This window comes from Poromitra crassiceps (assembly GCF_964638095.1).
Source record: "Poromitra crassiceps genome assembly, chromosome: 2".
In the NCBI taxonomy this organism is placed as follows: Eukaryota; Metazoa; Chordata; class Actinopteri; order Beryciformes; family Melamphaidae; genus Poromitra; species Poromitra crassiceps.
The window spans coordinates 3,554,547-3,574,271 of NC_139624.1; the positions used below are offsets into that span (position 1 = coordinate 3,554,547).

General features: G+C 45.2%; 1 protein-coding gene across 1 annotated transcript in view; it reads right to left on the bottom strand.

The window, feature by feature from the left end:
* syn3 (synapsin III) overlaps window positions 1-19,725 on the bottom strand; it is a gene marked incomplete at both ends in the record, with an annotated part of 317,937 nt that overhangs the window by 72,669 nt on the left and 225,543 nt on the right. The window contains one exon of the mRNA XM_083657267.1: window positions 4,155-4,257. Coding sequence (XP_083513393.1) covers window positions 4,155-4,257 — 103 coding nt within the window. The remainder of the gene's footprint in view (window positions 1-4,154; window positions 4,258-19,725) is intronic.

The window sequence follows — 19,725 nt, forward strand, 5'->3', positions numbered from 1 at the left end:
TAGTAATAGCAGCACTGTGGACTAGCGGGGGAAAAGACTCTGTTTACAGCCATGCAGGCTGGCTTCATTGCATAAACCACATAAATCGGTTTCAGCGTGTAGCAATGAGCTAGCAGCAGTAGCGGAGCGTACACCGGGGCAGAGGGTGCACCTGCCCCGGGCCCACGCCCCCATCCAAAAAAAAAATATATATATGTTTTTTGCATGCCAGGCCAGGCCAGGCCTGAGTGTGAGAGCAATTCAATCAATAGACAATAACATTGGTGTGTTTAAAATGAGATATTCCACTAAATATGGCTGAAACAGATTCAAACATGCAAAAAAGGCAAATTTTTCCTCGCCGCCGGCCTAAATTTGCCCCGTGGGCTGATAGCGTCGCTCCGCCCCTGGCTAGCAGTTAGCACTGCTGTTGTTATTGTTTCAAAGGCAGCGGCGCAGGCATTTGAGATCGGCAGATTCGGCAGTTACAGCAGCAGAGGCATACAGATTCGACATGGGGGGAGTGGAAAGGAAATTCTATATGGTCGCAGCCGCAGTCTACGGAGCTTGCAGGGAGCGGAATGGGATTTCCATCCAGCACCGACTGAAATGGCAGGCACCAATGGGAGAGCTAAGTCCACCAGGCTGCTTCAAGCCAGTCAGACTATTTCTAACATGGTCCCAGGTCTTATAAAAACAGGACATAACATCAAATAAACCAAATAGAACAATTAACAAAAACACACAAGTTCAATAACCATTACAATGGAAGGCTTTCCCATTACTTTAGTTTACTCAGCAAGATTTTTTTCAGAAGGTTTTCAAAACCATTCAGCGAATTCGCAGATTTTGTCAGAATAAACACAGATTGCCTGCAAAGACATCCGTGTTGTTTTTGGATAATGTGCTAAATCATGCGACGTTACATCTGAATCATGTATCGCATGCAGACGAGCTTATTCTCCGTTGTCTGGTCAGAGGCATGTTTGTTTGGATAAAATGAGAAGATGTTGATATAAATCTTCTATTATAAAAGGTGGGAAATGTTTGTTTACATTTTTGTCCCACTGATGATGTCATAGGAAGCATTGTGACATCAATGGTGATGTCATCAGTGTCATAAGACTGATGATGTAATCAGTGATGTCATAAGAGCATTCTCATCTTATGACATCACTGATGTCATAAGCACTGGTGTAAACTTAGGGGGCACACACACACAGGCTGCGCAGCTGGCGAGCTGCGTATGTGAGCTGCAGGGCGGGCAAGGCCGCTCAGCGGCTGAGCTAGCGAGCCCGCACAGCTGGAGAGAATCAAGCGTGCGTAGCACGTGAAATGCCTAGTTAATATAAAGATGTTGATGTCGAGTACCTAATGATGCGATGTCACTCGAACAATGATGACATCAGTGATGATGTCATCCTTCCTGGCTGAGCAGACTGCATGGGTCTAACTCCCAGGGGGGAAGGTCCAACTCCCACGGGCATGGGGGGGGGGGGGGGGGGAGCAGACTGGGTGGGTCTAACTCCCATGGGGGGGCAGGGGAGGCAGACTGGGTGGCCCTACCCTAAGACCAACCCAAGAAGAAACATGCAACAGGTTAAATCTGCACAAAATGCCCAGGTTACATTAAACTTGAAGACGCTTCAAGGCCTAAAGGCCTAAACATGGTCGTCCGTCCGCCTCGAATTGGAGCTGTCTCGCCATCTGGCGGCGCCAGCGAGCCCTACATGCTCGGACGCCACTACGCCCTCCCTCCTCCCACCCTCCCTCCTCCTGTGGAAGCTCCGTGTGAAAATGGTGGAGATTGTGTGCCAGGCAGTCTGAATGAAATTGAATGTAACGTTCCCAATTCTATGTATTAAATTCTAAAAAACGACCCTCAACATTTGGGAAGGCTAAGCCACACAACTAGTTCGTTATAATTTAACGTCATGCTTTGAAAGGCGACTTTACGACGATGAGCCAAGGCAACGGCCAGTCACAACTCTCGTGCAGCTGACGTCACGCACGTATCGTCGTCGCTGAGTCACATTTTCGAGCAGCCCCCGTCAGCCGACGGCGCCCCCTCCCCGTTTGACGGCGCTCCACCTGCCGTCATACGGGGAGGGCGGGGCGAGGCTCTGAGGGGGCGACCATGTTTAGGCCTTAAGAATGAATACTTGCTATATTACCACTGGTGGACATTCACTTATCTTCTTTGGTGCATTGTAAAGAGTTAGGTGATTGAGCACTCACCACACAAGAGATTCTAACAGGTTGTTCTAGCCCATATAAACCAAACATACCCTTTCAGTTCCTTACTGATAAAGAAGTGACCCTGCGAAACACCAATAACTCGAACCACGGGGCAGAGCTGTCGTTAATCCAGGTGACTCTGTATTCACTAAATTGTGGGTTATAAGGTGGGTACAGAGAGTAAGAAGGGTATGCCTGTGAGATAGGAGACAGTGACAGGGCAGGCGGGAATTCTGCCCACCATTAGCTTAAACATTCCCGAGGAATCCCATTAGAGTGGTGTATAAATCTCTGGGTCTCTGGGAGCGGACCCTTTAAACAGAGAGTTAATCAGCCTAGCGCCGTAAGGCGTTTTAGTTGGGGTTCAACAAGCCCGATCGCACGTAAAACGGCATAGCTGTGGCCGGCCAAAATTCTGCTCAATTACACGGACAGTCGGACACACACCCACGCACGCGCGCGCTGGCGGTGGTTGATGAAATACAGTCTCTGCTTGTTTAACCCAGACATAGCATGCCCTTTCCTCCGGGGGCAGACAGGAGCAGTGGGCAGCTTTCAGTTTACAGTGCCTGGGGACCATCGTCTGTCGTCATCGCTGGTCAGGCGGTGATTCAAATATGGAGGAAACCTCAGGGGAGCATGGGGAGAACATGCAAACCCCACACAGAAAGGCCCTTTTTCACGAGATAGCACACCGGGGCAGTACTGAGGACATGGGGGACCATCCCCGAGCGCCACAGCATTCCAGGCGGGAACCCAGGACGTTCTTGCTGCGAGGCCACAGCGCTAGCACTGCACCACCGTGAGGTCAGTTCATCAAAAATATGAACTATATGGAAATCTAATTTTCGAGGACCATGCAGGGACTTCAGGCTGCTCCCGGGGCGGATGACACAACCTCCACATATACCAGGGAGAAATGATTAAGGGAATTGATCTGTGCTCTGTGGTGATTAGCTAATGTCTCCATAGCATTTTGATTGTGATTTTAGAAAATAAATGTTGGTCTCACAGATGAAATAAAATATACAATATTAGTTAGCCTGGCCTAGCCAGTGACTCCTAGGAATAGACTACGTGACAACCAGGAATAGATTGGTGACCACTGGAGAGACAGTTGACAGCCGGAATGTAGACGGCACCCGGGAGCAGTATGGGTTAGCGCCCCAGCCTGTGTCTTCCGTGAGGAAGAAGCCCAATAAATCCACGAGTGGCCTTTTAGGAGGGCCATTCAAGCCGCAAGTGGAGCCTGCAGTACCACCACGGCCCAAGAAACATACCGGAATGAAATGTTGGGAGTGGGGGAGTCTGGTGCAACGCACAGGTCCTGGACCTGGTGAGACGTAGGAGGAGCCCGGACAGGGGGCAGCCCACAGAGCCCAGTGTGCCAGAGCCTCCTGGTCCCGGCAGAGTAGTTCCGGAGCAGCGGATTGAGTGGCCCTGTCTTTCCCTAAGAGGGCTGACCGTGGGTAGCTACTGGGACGTAAGTCGGGGCTTGATCAACCCCGGCTGGGTCACCTGGGCGAGGGTGTATGATGTTGCAGTACCCGAAACATCCTATGACCCCAGGGTACATCACTGATGATACGTCCCAGTTGCATCCATGTGATGTTTTTTTCTCTATTAGTTTGAATTTCAAGCTTCACATATTTTAACGTTACTGGACATAACAGCAGTGCCTCTATTACATGTCATTTGTGTTCGTCTTGGTGCTGATTCTGGCTTGGTCATTTGAACATTACAACATCATCAACTCCCTACACGTCTTGTGCCTTTTAGGAGACAGTTTGGGATTTTTGTCTACAGCTTTGATGTGTCTCTTTTACAGTACCATGAAACTCCTGCTTTAAGATTAAGGAAAGAAAGATTTTCAAACTATGCTCAGTCATGCAGAATAACTCTCAGACTGATGAAAGTTGAGAATAAAGGGGACGGACCTCAATGATGTAGTCGTTGCCATCTTTTCCGTGGACGGCCTTCACAGCACAGATGTCCAGGCCACCGAACATCTCAGCACACGAGTCCACCCACAGCCGATATCTGGAACAGAGATACAGAGTGAGAGAGAGGGAGAGGGAGAGAAAGGGAGGGAGAAAGAGAGGGATAGACAGAAGCCGTTTTCCCACATGCGTACCGGAAAATTACCTGTAAGTCAATATCGGACATTTCCCTTCACACCTCTCCTCTCGCATGTCGGAATCTAGCAGCGAAATTGCCTGTATGTTGGGGGGCGGGGCGGCACTGCAGAGCGGGTGGGGAGTGACGTGTCGGCAAAACTCTGAATGGTGAAATAAGTTTGCTTGTTTATCCGTTCACCTGCGTCGCGTTGAAGCACTTTTTACAGACTGGCTTCGTTTGATGTGTCCGGGCTTGCCTTCGCTGTCGGCAACGTAAGCAAAATACTTCCACATTTCGCTTCGTGCATTTGCTTCGTCTGTGTCCCTGTCGGGCTGCCTGTGACTGAAGGCAGAGGACGGACTGTGGCCAGAGAGCGAGCAGGCAGCAGAGAGGAGAGAGGGGAAAATCAGCACGCCCACACATGAAGCTGACATACTGCTCTTATTATCACAAGATCATTTCGCCAGTTTGCTTTAATGTGCGCAAATGATTAGATTATGCCCGCTGGAACATAAAGCAACGTGTGTACACCTCGCCCATGAGAGTGTCGCGGGAAATGACTGGACCCGTTCTACACTTGAGTCCGCTATCGCGCATACCGCTCTTCTGACTGGCTCGAAACTGGTGAAATGTCCGCGATGACGGGGTCGCGCTTATACCGGCACGACAACTTTCACACATGCAGGCATTTGACCACGTTCCGGTCATTTAGCGGTACAAAGCGCATGTGGGAAAACGGCCATGTTGTTTTCTAAGCTACAGGAGCCTGGGACTTTGAAAGGTTTGAGTTTTGTTGTGAAAAACTCCTTCAGAATTCTGAATCAGGTTAAGAAAGTTTTGGATATACCAGATGTTTTTGTTCACACACCAATCTGTTTTAATCATTCTTTTTTGCCCTAATGGTCAAATAGAATTTGCCATGCCTGGAGTGAAAAGGGACTGGTCTCCATCAGAGACCTGTATATTGATGGCCAATTTGCATCCTTTGATCTTCTGAAGAGATCATTTGAGTTGCCTCAAACCAGTGGCGTAGGCAGAAATTCAATTATAGGTGGGCCTGGATAAAATTGGTGGGGCACAGACAATCCATAACATATAGGAATGTTGCACGCAACGCGCGCAAAATTTCTGGATGTCATGAAGTCGTCATGCATTAGACTCTGGAGATGATGTGCCCTGCGTTTTTAAGCTACAAAACCAGAAAACAACCAATTTTGCGCATTTGGGCAGCGCTGCATTGTGGTAGATTTCCGATGCAAACACCACACAGGAAATGAAATATAATATTGAATCACACAAATAATCAGCCCATAGAAACCGCCCATAGAAACCGCCCATAGAAATGCCCCTGCCCCAAACACATCTTTATAGATATATACAAGCTAGACATTATGTCCGAATCCGATCCAAGATTGAGGATTTTGAAGTTCTCCCAAATGAACATGCTTTGTTTAGGTTTTGTTAAGCCGTCCCAACTCCAGGCATCTAATTTCTAGGTTTGTGTGTTTGTTCGACGACTGCATTAAGGCCGCCACTGAGAGGATCAGAGAGGCATGGCAGAAGGAACTTGGTGTTGATCTATCTGAAATCATATGGGACAGGAGTCTGTCTGTGGTCCAGCTCTGCTAATAGCAGACATCAGCTGACCCAATTTAAAGTACTCATGTCTTCATTACTCCAAGCATAGGTTACACAAGATATATCCTTCTGTCTCACCACTATGTGATAGGTGTCGGGTGTCGGAGGGCACACTGTCCCATGCTTTTTGGTTTTGCCCTTCACTATCCGAATTATGGGCCAAAATATTTGACTGGTACTCTAAGGCCTACAAAATAACCCTTCAACCATGAGGCGGAACTCGCCATCTTCGGCTGCTCGGAATCCTCTTTCCTCCTCCCAGCAACCTCTGACACAGGGGATGACTGTTGCCAAGAAACAAATTCTGAAGGAATGGAAGTCCTCCTCTCCACCTTCTTCTTAAATATGTATACATTAAGTATTTTTTATGGCTAAGAAACACTTGATCAATTACTTGACCTATGACCCCAAAATGCAGATACTGCACTCTGTCTGTGTATTACCTTAAACCAGAGGTGTGTTGTGATATGGACACAATATGGACTGTGCAATATGAAAATATGAAAATTTACATCTCCCATGACTTAACAAGCCTTACTCCCGAGCCTGTAACTGTCACGTGCCTGGAATGGGACAAAAGGTTATTTTCTGGCTGCCCCAGGACAGCTGCTCCCTGACTCAGCAGGACGCTCACACCTCGATGAGCTTCAAAGAACAAATTGCCTCTATTGTAAGATGTTATCTACTGGAGCTGTCCCTACAGCAAGGTAACCAAGCCAAACCCCCTTTGTCCCTTGCTGCACCTTACAGAGTGGGCTGAGCCCATTCCAACTCCAAAGCGCTATCATTGGCCAGAACCAGGGGCGGACTGGGATCATAATTCAGGCCGGGCATTAGATACCAAGCAGGCCAGGCCGATACGGGCCGACGCGCGTGCCGGCGTCCGAAGGACAAAAAAAAATTGCCAGGCCAGGCCAGGCCAGGCCACCGGGCATTTGCCCGACGTGCCCGATTATGCAGTCCGCCACTGGCCAGAACCATCACCAAAGACACATGATGGGCCAATGAGAACCCTTTGTTATTTTCCCCATACAGTGACAAAACTGTTTTGGAAACTAATCTCTGGCAGTCTTAAGGATCCACTTGAAGGGACAAAGAGGAACCAGCAACACAGCCTGGCAGACAACCCTCCAAGTGCACTGCACGTACAGGGGAACAAGAAGAAAAGCCACACCGTGACTTGCAACCAGCCACAGAAAGGCACGCCAGCCCCAGACATCGACTCAGCCAACATCAGACTTTGGCTGCACGCTTCCCCAGGCCAGGGTGAGCTGCGTGGAGAACAATGCTCCTAATGACTGACGCCACCCTCTCCACAGCGCATAGGACAACTCTGCCAAACGAACAGAGGATTCCAGTCAACAGAGTGGGATACATGTGAGAGTTCATGGTTTCTGGTCTGGGCAGATTTGTGGTTAAACACATTTTCATGTATGCTGATGTCGAATGTATTACACACTGTTAAATGATATAGAAACATCAAAGTGTTATAGGCAGAGCTGATGAGCGTCAAATTCTGAGGAACTTCGCGGCTGTCAGCGTGCCACTCCTCTCTCTCTCTCTCTCTCCCACTCTCTCGTCTTCCCAGCTGAGCGCATTCTAGCCGGTTCAACCGGAAGAGCTAAGCTTGGAACTGTCTGAGACTGTTCAGAACTTCCACCCGCTAGAATACAGTTGAGCTGAATTAGAGCGTGTTCAACTGGTCAAAGTGATCTATACCAATTTTTTTAAGAACATTTTTAATTTACTTCTCGATACCAATAATTCAAACATAGTAATTGGTGGTGACGTGAACTGTTAGACCCATATTTGGATAGGCTATCTCATCGATAGAATATCTCATCAGTCCAGGTGCTGAACAATTTGATTAAATCCAGAAATTTTGTGGATATCTGGAGGGTCCAACACCCTATAAGAATACTCATTCTATTCCCATGTCCACAAATCCTATAGCATATATATATAATATATATTAGTTTTTAATAGATTCTCAAATAATCTCCCACATCACCAATATAAAGTACCACAATATATTGATTTCTGACCATGCCCCCTTGACAATGTCCATGAATCTCTCTCTTCCCAAACAGACTTACTTGTGGTGTTTCAACCCCTCCTTAATCGCTGAAGGGAAATTCATAGAATATACTACCGCCAAATTAAAACATTTTATTGAATTCAATGATAACGGTGAAGTATCAGATTCCACATTATGGGAAACATTAAAGGTTGTCATTCGTGGGGATATAATCTCATATGAGTCCACTGCGAGGAGGGAGAGAGAGAAGCGACTATAGGAGATTGAAAATACTCTTCCCACCCTTGAAGCGACATAATATCAGATCTCAAAATCCTCTGTAGATTATAATAAGATATTGAAGTTAAAGGATGAATATAACTGCATCCTGCCATTAAAACAATGGCAGTTTGAATTGGGAGATAAGCCCCAGGGGCTCCTGGCATGGCAGCTGAAGGGTGCCCAGACATCCAGGTAAATTATCTCCATCAAATCTAAGAGGGGCGCCCTGTTGACTGACCCCAAGGAGATAAACGGCCATTTTTAGGGAGTTTTACAGTGAACTTTAGTCATCTAAGTGCAACGCCGCTCAATCTGAATGATCTGAACTTTTTTTTTATCCTCTTGAAAAACCCAAACACAGTGATGCTGCCAGAGAGGACTTTGATGCTGATTTTACATTAGAAGAGATAACTTCTGCCATTAAATCATTTCCATCAGGCAAAGCTGAAATTCTGCTATATTGGAGCAGCCTCGGTTTCCTCATCCGGGGTCTGTGAATCCAACTCTTGCCCCAAGTCCCGCTGAAGTCTCCTGAGTTCCCTGCTGACTCCTTTGTCTACCTGGCTATTGTCTACCAGGAATAACCGTGCACCGGGGCCATTTTCACGTGACTATCAACTTGTTTACAACAACGGATGAAGAGCGGACGAGGAGAGAGAGAGGAACAACAGGCCAGGGACGAACAAGCGCTGCACGGCCGAGAACAGAGGAGGAATGCCTTTGTTGCAGTGGCGGCCAGCCACTAGAGGACGCCAGGGCGCCGCCCCACCTACAGGAAGGAGGGGAAAATAAAACGTTATACTGTATATATATATACGGAATATATATATTTATAAAACGGCTCTCTCAAATCAAGCAATCTGATTGGTTCACAGCCATTGTATAATTCCAGCCATGGGTTATTGGTTGCCATGGCAACTCTCTTACTAAAAGGCAGTGCTGCCTCGAGCTCCGTGTTGGGCTTTCCAGAAAGCTCTCAGCTTCTCAGCAAGCGCCAGGATTGGCCAATGTCAACTTCAGTCTCCAGAACGATCCAATCAAATCACCCGCACGTCTATCTTCTTGCTAGAGGTCCCGCCTTACAGTAGTGTCAAAACAAAAAGCTACTCGCTTGCAGCCAGACGCATGATGGCGCAACTCTCTTAGGCTTTGGTTACCTCAAAAACAAAATGGCGGAGACAACTTTCAGATCCTTGTGAATCGATCTTCGCTTATAACTTTACTAATACTTCGCAGAAAATGATGTTTTGTACAAGAATAGACGCGGGCTAATGTCTTAACCCCTCTCTCGCGCGCCGTCACTCTTAACCCCGCATTTCTAAATAAGACGTAACGTTACTTGGTGTCGGCATACGGCTCTGGTGTCGGACTTTGCAAAAAGCTCTCAGCAAGCGCCAGGATTGGCCAATGTCGACTTCAGTCTCCAGAACGATCCAATCAAATCACCCGCACGTCTATCTTCTTGCTAGAGGTCCCGCCTTACAGTAGTGTTTCAACTGACTCTCAGAATACCATGCCAGTCGGACTTATAGTATTATTATTAGTGGCCGGGCCAGCGAAGCGCCAGGCCACTTCTTGTATTTGCCTGTATTATTATTATTATTCTTCATCCTCCTGGTTAAACCCTACTCCTCCCACATTTTTTCTTCAAACGACACCAAACTTCAGTATCTGCATCGTTAGACTGTTCTACACAAAAGTATCAAACCAGATTTTCGATCGGTCAAAAATTGAGCGCACAGTGCATCAAAACGTTGAATTCTGGCCCCGTGTATAGCCTAATTACCTTAATTACCTTTGGCAATTAGGTTGTATTTGTGATGTCATCAGTCAGTCAAGCAATTGTGATGCCATCACTAATGTCACTCGAGCAATTGTGATGTCATAATATTTTTTTTCCCCATTGACTCGCATGGGGTTTCGAAAAATCTTGTTACATTTGGCAATTAGGTTGTATTTGTGATGTCATCAGTCAGTCAAGCAATTGTGATGCCATCACTAATGTCACTCGAGCAATTGTGATGTCATAATATTTTTTTTCCCCATTGACTTGCATGGGGTTTCGAAAAATCTTGTTACATTTGGCAATTAGGTTGTATTTGTGATGTCATCAGTCAGTCAAGCAATTGTGATGCCATCACTGATGTCACTCGAGCAATTGTGATGTCATAATATTTTTTTTCCCCATTGACTTGCATGGGGTTTCGAAAAATTTTGCAGTAAATTAGCTGTAATTCAGAAACCATAACAGCTACAGCTACGAAACTTCGTAGGGAGGTGCACAGAGGGGCCTTATACTATACACGAAAGAAATACACAAATTGAGCAGATGGTGGCGTTATAATAGCCCTCTTTACAGCCTGCGCTCGGCCCCTAAGGAGGATCTGCAGTCCTCTTCGGCCGAGCTCGTGTTGGGCCAGCCACTAAGAGTCCCTGGGGAGCTATTGTGATGTCATGTCATAAGTGACATCACATGTGGTGTGATGTCACTCCTTTGCATCGACTTCCACAGTACGGCAATTGGGTTGTATTTATGATGTCATCAGTCAGTTGAAGGGCGGCAGGAAGTGCTGATTCATTGTCATTATGGCCAACCTTCCTTCTTGTATTGACACTTGACACTTCTGAGCTGATTTCAAGGCTCAAGGCTCAAGGCTCAAAGCCTTGAGACTTGCCCGGCCACGACCCATTGCTGCGCAGCAGCTATTATTAGTGGCCGGGCCAGCGAAGCGCCAGGCCACTTCTTGTATTTGCCTGTATTATTATTATTATTCTTCATCCTCCTGGTTAAACCCTACTCCTCCCACATTTTTTCTTCAAACGACACCAAACTTCAGTATCTGCATCGTTAGACTGTTCTACACAAAAGTATCAAACCAGATTTTCGATCGGTCAAAAATTGAGCGCACAGTGCATCAAAACGTTGAATTCTGGCCCCGTGTATAGCCTAATTACCTTAATTACCTTTGGCAATTAGGTTGTATTTGTGATGTCATCAGTCAGTCAAGCAATTGTGATGCCATCACTAATGTCACTCGAGCAATTGTGATGTCATAATATTTTTTTTCCCCATTGACTTGCATGGGGTTTCGAAAAATCTTGTTACATTTGGCAATTAGGTTGTATTTGTGATGTCATCAGTCAGTCAAGCAATTGTGATGCCATCACTGATGTCACTCGAGCAATTGTGATGTCATAATATTTTTTTTCCCCATTGACTTGCATGGGGTTTCGAAAAATTTTGCAGTAAATTAGCTGTAATTCAGAAACCATAACAGCTACAGCTACGAAACTTCGTAGGGAGGTGCACAGAGGGGCCTTATACTATACACGAAAGAAATACACAAATTGAGCAGATGGTGGCGTTATAATAGCCCTCTTTACAGCCTGCGCTCGGCCCCTAAGGAGGATCTGCAGTCCTCTTCGGCCGAGCTCGTGTTGGGCCAGCCACTAAGAGTCCCTGGGGAGCTATTGTGATGTCATGTCATAAGTGACATCACATGTGGTGTGATGTCACTCCTTTGCATCGACTTCCACAGTACGGCAATTGGGTTGTATTTATGATGTCATCAGTCAGTTGAAGGGCGGCAGGAAGTGCTGATTCATTGTCATTATGGCCAACCTTCCTTCTTGTATTGACACTTGACACTTCTGAGCTGATTTCAAGGCTCAAGTCTCAAGGCTTTGAGCCTTGAGCCTTGAGCCTTGAGCAGCAGATGATAGAAAGCTCACCCATAAGAGACTTGAGACTTGACTTGGATTTGTGACTGAAGACTTGAGACGTGACTTGGACTATAGCTAAAAGACTTGAGACTTGCCCGGCCACGACCCATTGCTGCGCAGCAGCTATAATTATTATTATTCTTTATCCTCCCGGGAACTGCAGTGCGTTGTGGTCAGTCAAAAACGATTAAACCCTACTCCTCCCACATTTTTTCTTCAAACGACACCAAACTTCAGTATCTGCATCGTTAGACTGTTCTACACAAAAGTATCAAACCAGATTTTCGATCGGTCAAAAATTGAGCCCACAGTGCATCAAAACGTTGAATTCTGGCCCCGTGTATAGCCTAATTACCTTAATTACCTTTGGCAATTAGGTTGTATTTGTGATGTCATCAGTCAGTCAAGCAATTGTGATTCCATCACTAATGTCACTCGAGCAATTGTGATGTCATAATATTTTTTTTCCCCATTGACTCGCATGGGGTTTCGAAAAATCTTGTTACATTTGGCAATTAGGTTGTATTTGTGATGTCATCAGTCAGTCAAGCAATTGTGATGCCATCACTAATGTCACTCGAGCAATTGTGATGTCATAATATTTTTTTTCCCCATTGACTTGCATGGGGTTTCGAAAAATCTTGTTACATTTGGCAATTAGGTTGTATTTGTGATGTCATCAGTCAGTCAAGCAATTGTGATGCCATCACTGATGTCACTCGAGCAATTGTGATGTCATAATATTTTTTTTCCCCATTGACTTGCATGGGGTTTCGAAAAATTTTGCAGTAAATTAGCTGTAATTCAGAAACCATAACAGCTACAGCTACGAAACTTCGTAGGGAGGTGCACAGAGGGGCCTTATACTATACACGAAAGAAATACACAAATTGAGCAGATGGTGGCGTTATAATAGCCCTCTTTACAGCCTGCGCTCGGCCCCTAAGGAGGATCTGCAGTCCTCTTCGGCCGAGCTCGTGTTGGGCCAGCCACTAAGAGTCCCTGGGGAGCTATTGTGATGTCATGTCATAAGTGACATCACATGTGGTGTGATGTCACTCCTTTGCATCGACTTCCACAGTACGGCAATTGGGTTGTATTTATGATGTCATCAGTCAGTCAAGCAATTGTGAAACCATCACTGATGTCACTCGAGCTATTGTGATGTCATGTCATAAGTGATGTCACAAATCCTTTCTGGTTGACACTATATAAGTGGGAACAGTATATCTTTCCATGTAAGGTCCCAGTTGAGATGCCTCGCAACAAAAAACGCCATCAGATGATCAAGAAGCTCCATGCTGCAAGGAAATCAGAAAAAGCTGGATTGCATGCAGCAGATGATAGAAAGCTCACCCATAAGAGACTTGAGACTTGACTTGGATTTGTGACTGAAGACTTGAGACGTGACTTGGACTATAGCTAAAAGACTTGAGACTTGCCCGGCCACGACCCATTGCTGCGCAGCAGCTATAATTATTATATTATTATACTTGGAAACTGTTTTATAAAAGCAATATAGCACTCGAGCAGCGTGTGTTGTGGAATATATCCCGCTGATAAGCTGTTATCCCACGAGGCCGCAGGCCGAGTGGGATACAGTATATTCACCACAACACACTTGCTCTCGTGATATATTGCTTAAATATATTTTATGAGCGAGGTGAATATTAGATAGTGAGTATATAATCTGCAATAAATATGTAAATTCATAATGATCTACATGTGTACTGTTTTGGGTCAACTACTTTCTGCCACGGACGCCGTCCGGGGACTACCGGCTTCCACCAGTACTGCAGCAGGATCTGTGTAAATTGCACATGCGCTGTTCACTCTCAAAACAAAGGGATTCCGGAGGGCTCTGGGTGCTGGTATCTAGCGACCAGGTGGAGGTGGGCCCAGGTTGAGCGACGGCAATGCATTCTTGACGGACTCTATATTTGCATGTACGAACGTGCTTTTCTCATAGGTAATGTAATGTAACTCATTCACATTCTGTGGGAAGTCTAATCTGTTGCCCATATGATTCAGAAGGTAGGCTACTAGTAGGCTAACGTCCGTTACTACTTGCTTGATTTAGGGCTGGAGTGGATGATCATTCAATAGCCTATTATTGTTTGTTGTCTTTCAGTAGAATCATCGTGATGATATTGATATGAAGTTATTTTAATAGTGACATTTCTGCTGTCTAAATTGATGATGACAAGCAAATGTTACTTAAAAACTGATCAAATGAGGTATGGCAGGAATATTATTTGAAAATGTAAGGTTTGTTTGACATCACCATTCAGTTCAATGAGATGAACACTGATTTTGCATATGTGAAACATATGATATTGATATTGAGAATAATCCTTATGATTATCATATTGATTTCAACCCCATTGTCCAGGCCTATATTTGGTATAGCCCTCCCTGGACAAAAATGCACCAGTCGCTACTGCTTTGTTGGATTCACAGACCCCGGATGAGGAAACCGAGGCCGCCCGAAGCTTTATTAGCTTATTGAACCACTGTTTGAATTATATCGATGTTGCATGGTGCAGCATGTAATGCATACAGTCCGTTAAGATACTGTAAACAAGCTAGATACTCTGTGACACAGAAAGGCAGACAAGCTAGCATTAGCAGGGATCTTGTCACCCTGACTTCAGATAAACTCGTCTGTCTAGCTAGCCAGCTAGACAATATTACTGTAATACCACAAGCTAAAGACAGCATATGCCAATGGAAGGCTGGGTAGCATTAGCTAACGTCATCCAGGCTATACAGTAACGTTATGCTATTATAAAGTTATGACACACCGATTCAGACGTTACAATATGACACAAAATGAGCCAGTTAGCCTAGATAGAGAGAGTGATTTCAGATGACCAGATATCACCAAATGACCAGATATCACCATATTTAATTTCAATAAATATAAAGCATTCGTTGATTTGAAGCAGGCTGCTGTTGGTCGGTTGTTTCTCCGTCGTCATGTCCTCTGGTCCAATCTTCGGTTCGTTGCTCGACATCAACAATCGTTATATTTATACATTTTATACTTATATATATACTATATTATATATATAGCATATTTATACTTTATATATATACATTTTATCCAACCTGCCTGAATCTGAATGTTTGTTTACCCAACACGTGCGATTGGTAAATACTGCAAATGCAGAGGTGGATAAACTATCCAGAGGAGTTTAACCCCCTCGTTCCCCCTCATAGATTGATACAGTTAATCTAACAAAGAGGAGATGAGGAGGGCTACGGCGTTCAAAAAACAGTGAGGCAATAGTCAAACGAAGGTGCTCTTTGGATGAAGCATGGGTGTGGCAGCAGAGAAATCCAAAAATACGGAATCCAAGGCACTCTTCTTAATAAGTTAAAAGGCTTTAATAATAGTGCTAGTTCATACTGGAAGAATAAAAGTATAAAAGCGTCAACATGTTTCGGCCAACGCAGTGGCCTTCATCAGGACGAGCTATCAAGAGAAGAGTGTAAAACGTATGCCTTATGTACAAACATAAGTGTCATCAGTGCCATAGAGAACACCTGTGGGGGGGACGGGAGGAAAAGGGGGGTGGGGGGATGGGGGAATGGAGAAGGGAGGTGGAGGAGGGGGGAGGAGCTCTGGCACACAGATCTAAAGGGTGAAAAAAAGAGAGATCTCTCAATGTTCAATAAGGCCTATGCTTAAACACATCACCACCATATTTTGGGGCTGTTTTAACTTAAAAAACGGGAGGTCACGTCTACCCAAACAATTATATAATTTTTAAACAGTTACGTTTCTGTACAAATCATTAGAATATGCTCCCGTGAGGTGGAGATGCGTTTGGCTTCGGGGGTGCAAAACTCGGCATAACACCTGGACACTTGCGCATGGCAGACTGCTATCGTCGTGCAGAGATGATAGTATAAGGCAGTACCAAGATAGAGCCCCAACTCTTTTTGTGGACAGATTCCATTTATCACTTTACATTGGATTAAAGGTTTGTCAAAACAATGGAAATCTTTTGTAGCGAATAGAGTTGCAGAAATCTCACTCTCAGAACACTCTCAGAGCCTGAAAATGTAAATCATTGTCGGAGGCAAAGACAACCCAGCTGATTTGAGCACAAGAGGAATAAAATTGGAGACACAAACCTGGACAGCAGATTACAGCTCCATTGCCAAGAGACAGTCACTGAGGCAGCCCCCTTTGAGACAACTGGTGTTGACTTTGCTGGCCCACTCTAGTAAAACCCAATCAAAAATCATACATTGCACGGTTTACTTGTGCGGTGACAAGGGCTGTGCATCTGGAGTTAGTCTCGGATTTGACAACAGAAAGCTTCTTGTTGGCTTTCAGAAGATTTATAGCTAGCAGAGGAATATGTAGAGTAATTTATTCAGACAATGCTAAAACTTTTAAAAAGGCAGCAAGAGAAATGCAAACTTTATGGAATAAACTAAACACAGTTCAACTTCAGGGTTTTTTTTTTGCAGAAAAGAGGATTCAATGGAAATTCATTGTTGAACGTGCTGCCTGGTGGGGAGGAATATGGGAAAGGATGGTGAGGTCTGTTAAATTGTGTCTGAAGAAAATCTTGGGGAAGGCATTCCTCAGATTTGAAGAACTGCAAACTTTTCTAACTGAAGTAGAAGCAGTGATCAACTCCAGACCCCTCACTTATTTAGAAGCTGATGGAAATCTAGTTCCCCTCACACCAGCTCATTTCCTCACATGAGAGAGATTGACTGCATTACCTCCACGGACCATAAGAAATGCAGATGTCCTTGTGGGAAATGCAAAATAAATAAATAAAAGATGGCGATATAGAGAAAAATTGCTGAATCAAGTATGGACTCGGTGGAGAGAAGAGTATTTGATGTTACTGAGATCTGCTCACGTTTCAGTTTCTACAACTTCCACCACTCCATTCAAGATCAATGTTCCATAGTTGTGCTCCATAGTTGATTGCTCTATTGCTGACAAAAAATGTGTTATTGTAAGTTGCTTTGGATAAAAGCGTCTGCCAAATGACGTAATGTAATGTAATGTAATGATGTTGTCTTGATCCATGAGGATATACTGCCTAGACAGTCTTGGAGAATGAGTCGAGTGCAAGAAATCTTCCCTGGACGAGACGGGAGGGCTCGTTCCTGTGCTGTTGAGTTGCCAAAAAGACTTTGATAAGAAGACCAATACAATTATTATACAATCTTGAACTGAAATGAATAAGTACTTGATGAACATGTATTATGTTCATCGGGCCGGAGATTGTTGTGACTCATCTCTGTTGAGTGTAATTTCAGCACCATGGACACGCCCCACACAGAACTTGTGAATGGGAGGCGGAGTTGACTCTACAAATGTGCTGGGACAAACACCTGTGACAGATTGGACTTGATTGATTGATTATCCATGGTCAGACTTGTGTCTGCCATATGCTGTAGCTGTCCCAATTCTCCATGAGAAACTGGGCTCTATCTTCCGACAGGCGCTATCCCCTAATAGCGTTTGCGCACCTGTTTGCGCCTTATGGCACAGAAGATAGCACTCCGCCTTGCGCCGTCTGCCAGGTGTTCTGCCGAGTTTTGCTCCCCCGCCCAGCATAAAAAAATAGCATCCCCACCTCACGGGAGCATACTTGCAATGATTTATATAGAAATGTAACTGTTTAAAAGTGATATAATTGTCTGGTAGACGTGACCTCCCTGATTTCTAAGTTAAAACAGAAATATGTTAGGAATGCAATTCTCGGCCGGGATGCGGAAAGGTTCACCGCACGTGTTGCAAGCGCAAATTAGAGCCGTGCCAAAATCATTTGCGCCCCAAAATGCCTGCGCAAACGGGATTTATGGTAAAATGTGGGGATAGATGGCATCATCCTATCGTCAGCAGTGCGCAATTACTTTGCGCTAAGAGCTTTGAAAAGCACCTCTTAGCTGCGCTCAGGCGCTAAAACACTCGCTGCGCTTGATCGCACCATAATCTCCTAATCAAATTCTGCTGCTAAAATTGGGTAACCAGCAGATTATTCGGTGAGGCAATCAACTATAATTTACTGAGAAATTTCGCAAGGAGGGGTTATGGTAAATGATTTGTGAAAACTTGTACAGTGTAGCCAACTTGCAATAGGCTATTCACCTACTGCTATCCCATAACCCGGAGGGTCGTTACCACCACGGCCGATCTGTCACAAGCTCTCTCCATCTCTCTCTGTCCTCCGCACGAGTCGTTAGGAGACTGTTTTAATTGAGTCCACTGTAAATCCTCCAATCTTTTCTTTTGTCTCAGCTGCAAACACCCGCTGTATTTGTATTGTCCCACCCCAGTCAACAAAATAACCCGAATTGCATCAAAACACAGATGTTTTTAACAGGTATATATGATGTGATGGTGTCGTTATGAGATAGGGATAATGTATGCAGTCAATAGGCCTACACCTATCCAAATTACGCATGGGAAAAATTACAGCATGCCTCACGCAAACTGTACAGGGAGTGCAAGAAGAGAATCTGGTTTGATTGTAACGCCCAGGCATTGCCAGGCCACACCTGTGAATAATTCTGGTGGTTAACACCGCCCAAATCCCGTTTGCGCCATGCATAAATGATTTGGCACGCCTCTAATCTGCGTTTGCGCCTGTTGTTGTGACGAGTTATGCTTCCCCGTTTTTAATTGCATCACCACCATATTTTGGGGCTGTTTTAACTTAAAAAACGGGAGGTCACGTCTACCCAAACAATTATATAATTTTTAAACAGTTACGTTTCTGTACAAATCATTAGAATATGCTCCCGTGAGGTGGAGATGCGTTTGGCTTCGGGGGTGCAAAACTCGGCATAACACCTGGACACTTGCGCATCGCAGACTGCTATCGTCGTGCAGAGATGATAGTATAAGGCAGTACCAAGATAGAGCCCCAACTCTTTTTGTGGACAGATTCCATTTATCACTTTACATTGGATTAAAGGTTTGTCAAAACAATGGAAATCTTTTGTAGCGAATAGAGTTGCAGAAATCTCACTCTCAGAACACTCTCAGAGCCTGAAAATGTAAATCATTGTCGGGGGCAAAGACAACCCAGCTGATTTGGGCACAAGAAGAATAAAATTGGAGACACAAACCTGGACAGCAGATTACAGCTCCATTGCCAAGAGACAGTCACTGAGGCAGCCCCCTTTGAGACAACTGGTGTTGTTTTTCTGGGAAATCCATTACAAGCCCTCCTCACTCCAAGCAGCTCATTTCTAGACTTGTACAACTGTTTGATAGCTGCACTATGGCCTCTAGTGAGATAATTAGAGAGGCGTGGCAGGGGGAACCTGGCGTTGATTTGTCGGACATTGTATGGGGTAGGAGTCTGTGATACAACTCTGCTCAGTTAATAGTAGGCACCAGCTGATCCAATTCAAAGTCCCTCATCGTCTTCACTATTCTAAGTGTAACCGAGTTGAATCAGCACGGATTCCTCGTGAGTCCCAAGTGGTAGCGAGTGGATTGGTTAAACTCACTCCCCAGGTATAAAGGCATGTTAACCAGCTCCACCAAGGGAGCTAGCTCTCTTGGTGTTGCGGTTAACATGCTGGACTCCCAAGCCGAGGATCGGCAGTTCGAATCCACCCCTGGACAAGCCCTTAACATGGGTTGCTGCAAGTACCACCTACACAACGCCGTTACATTGGTGCCGTGACCCGGATGTCCAGTGGGTGTGGAGTGAGTTTAAGGGGGTGAGTGTAACCGA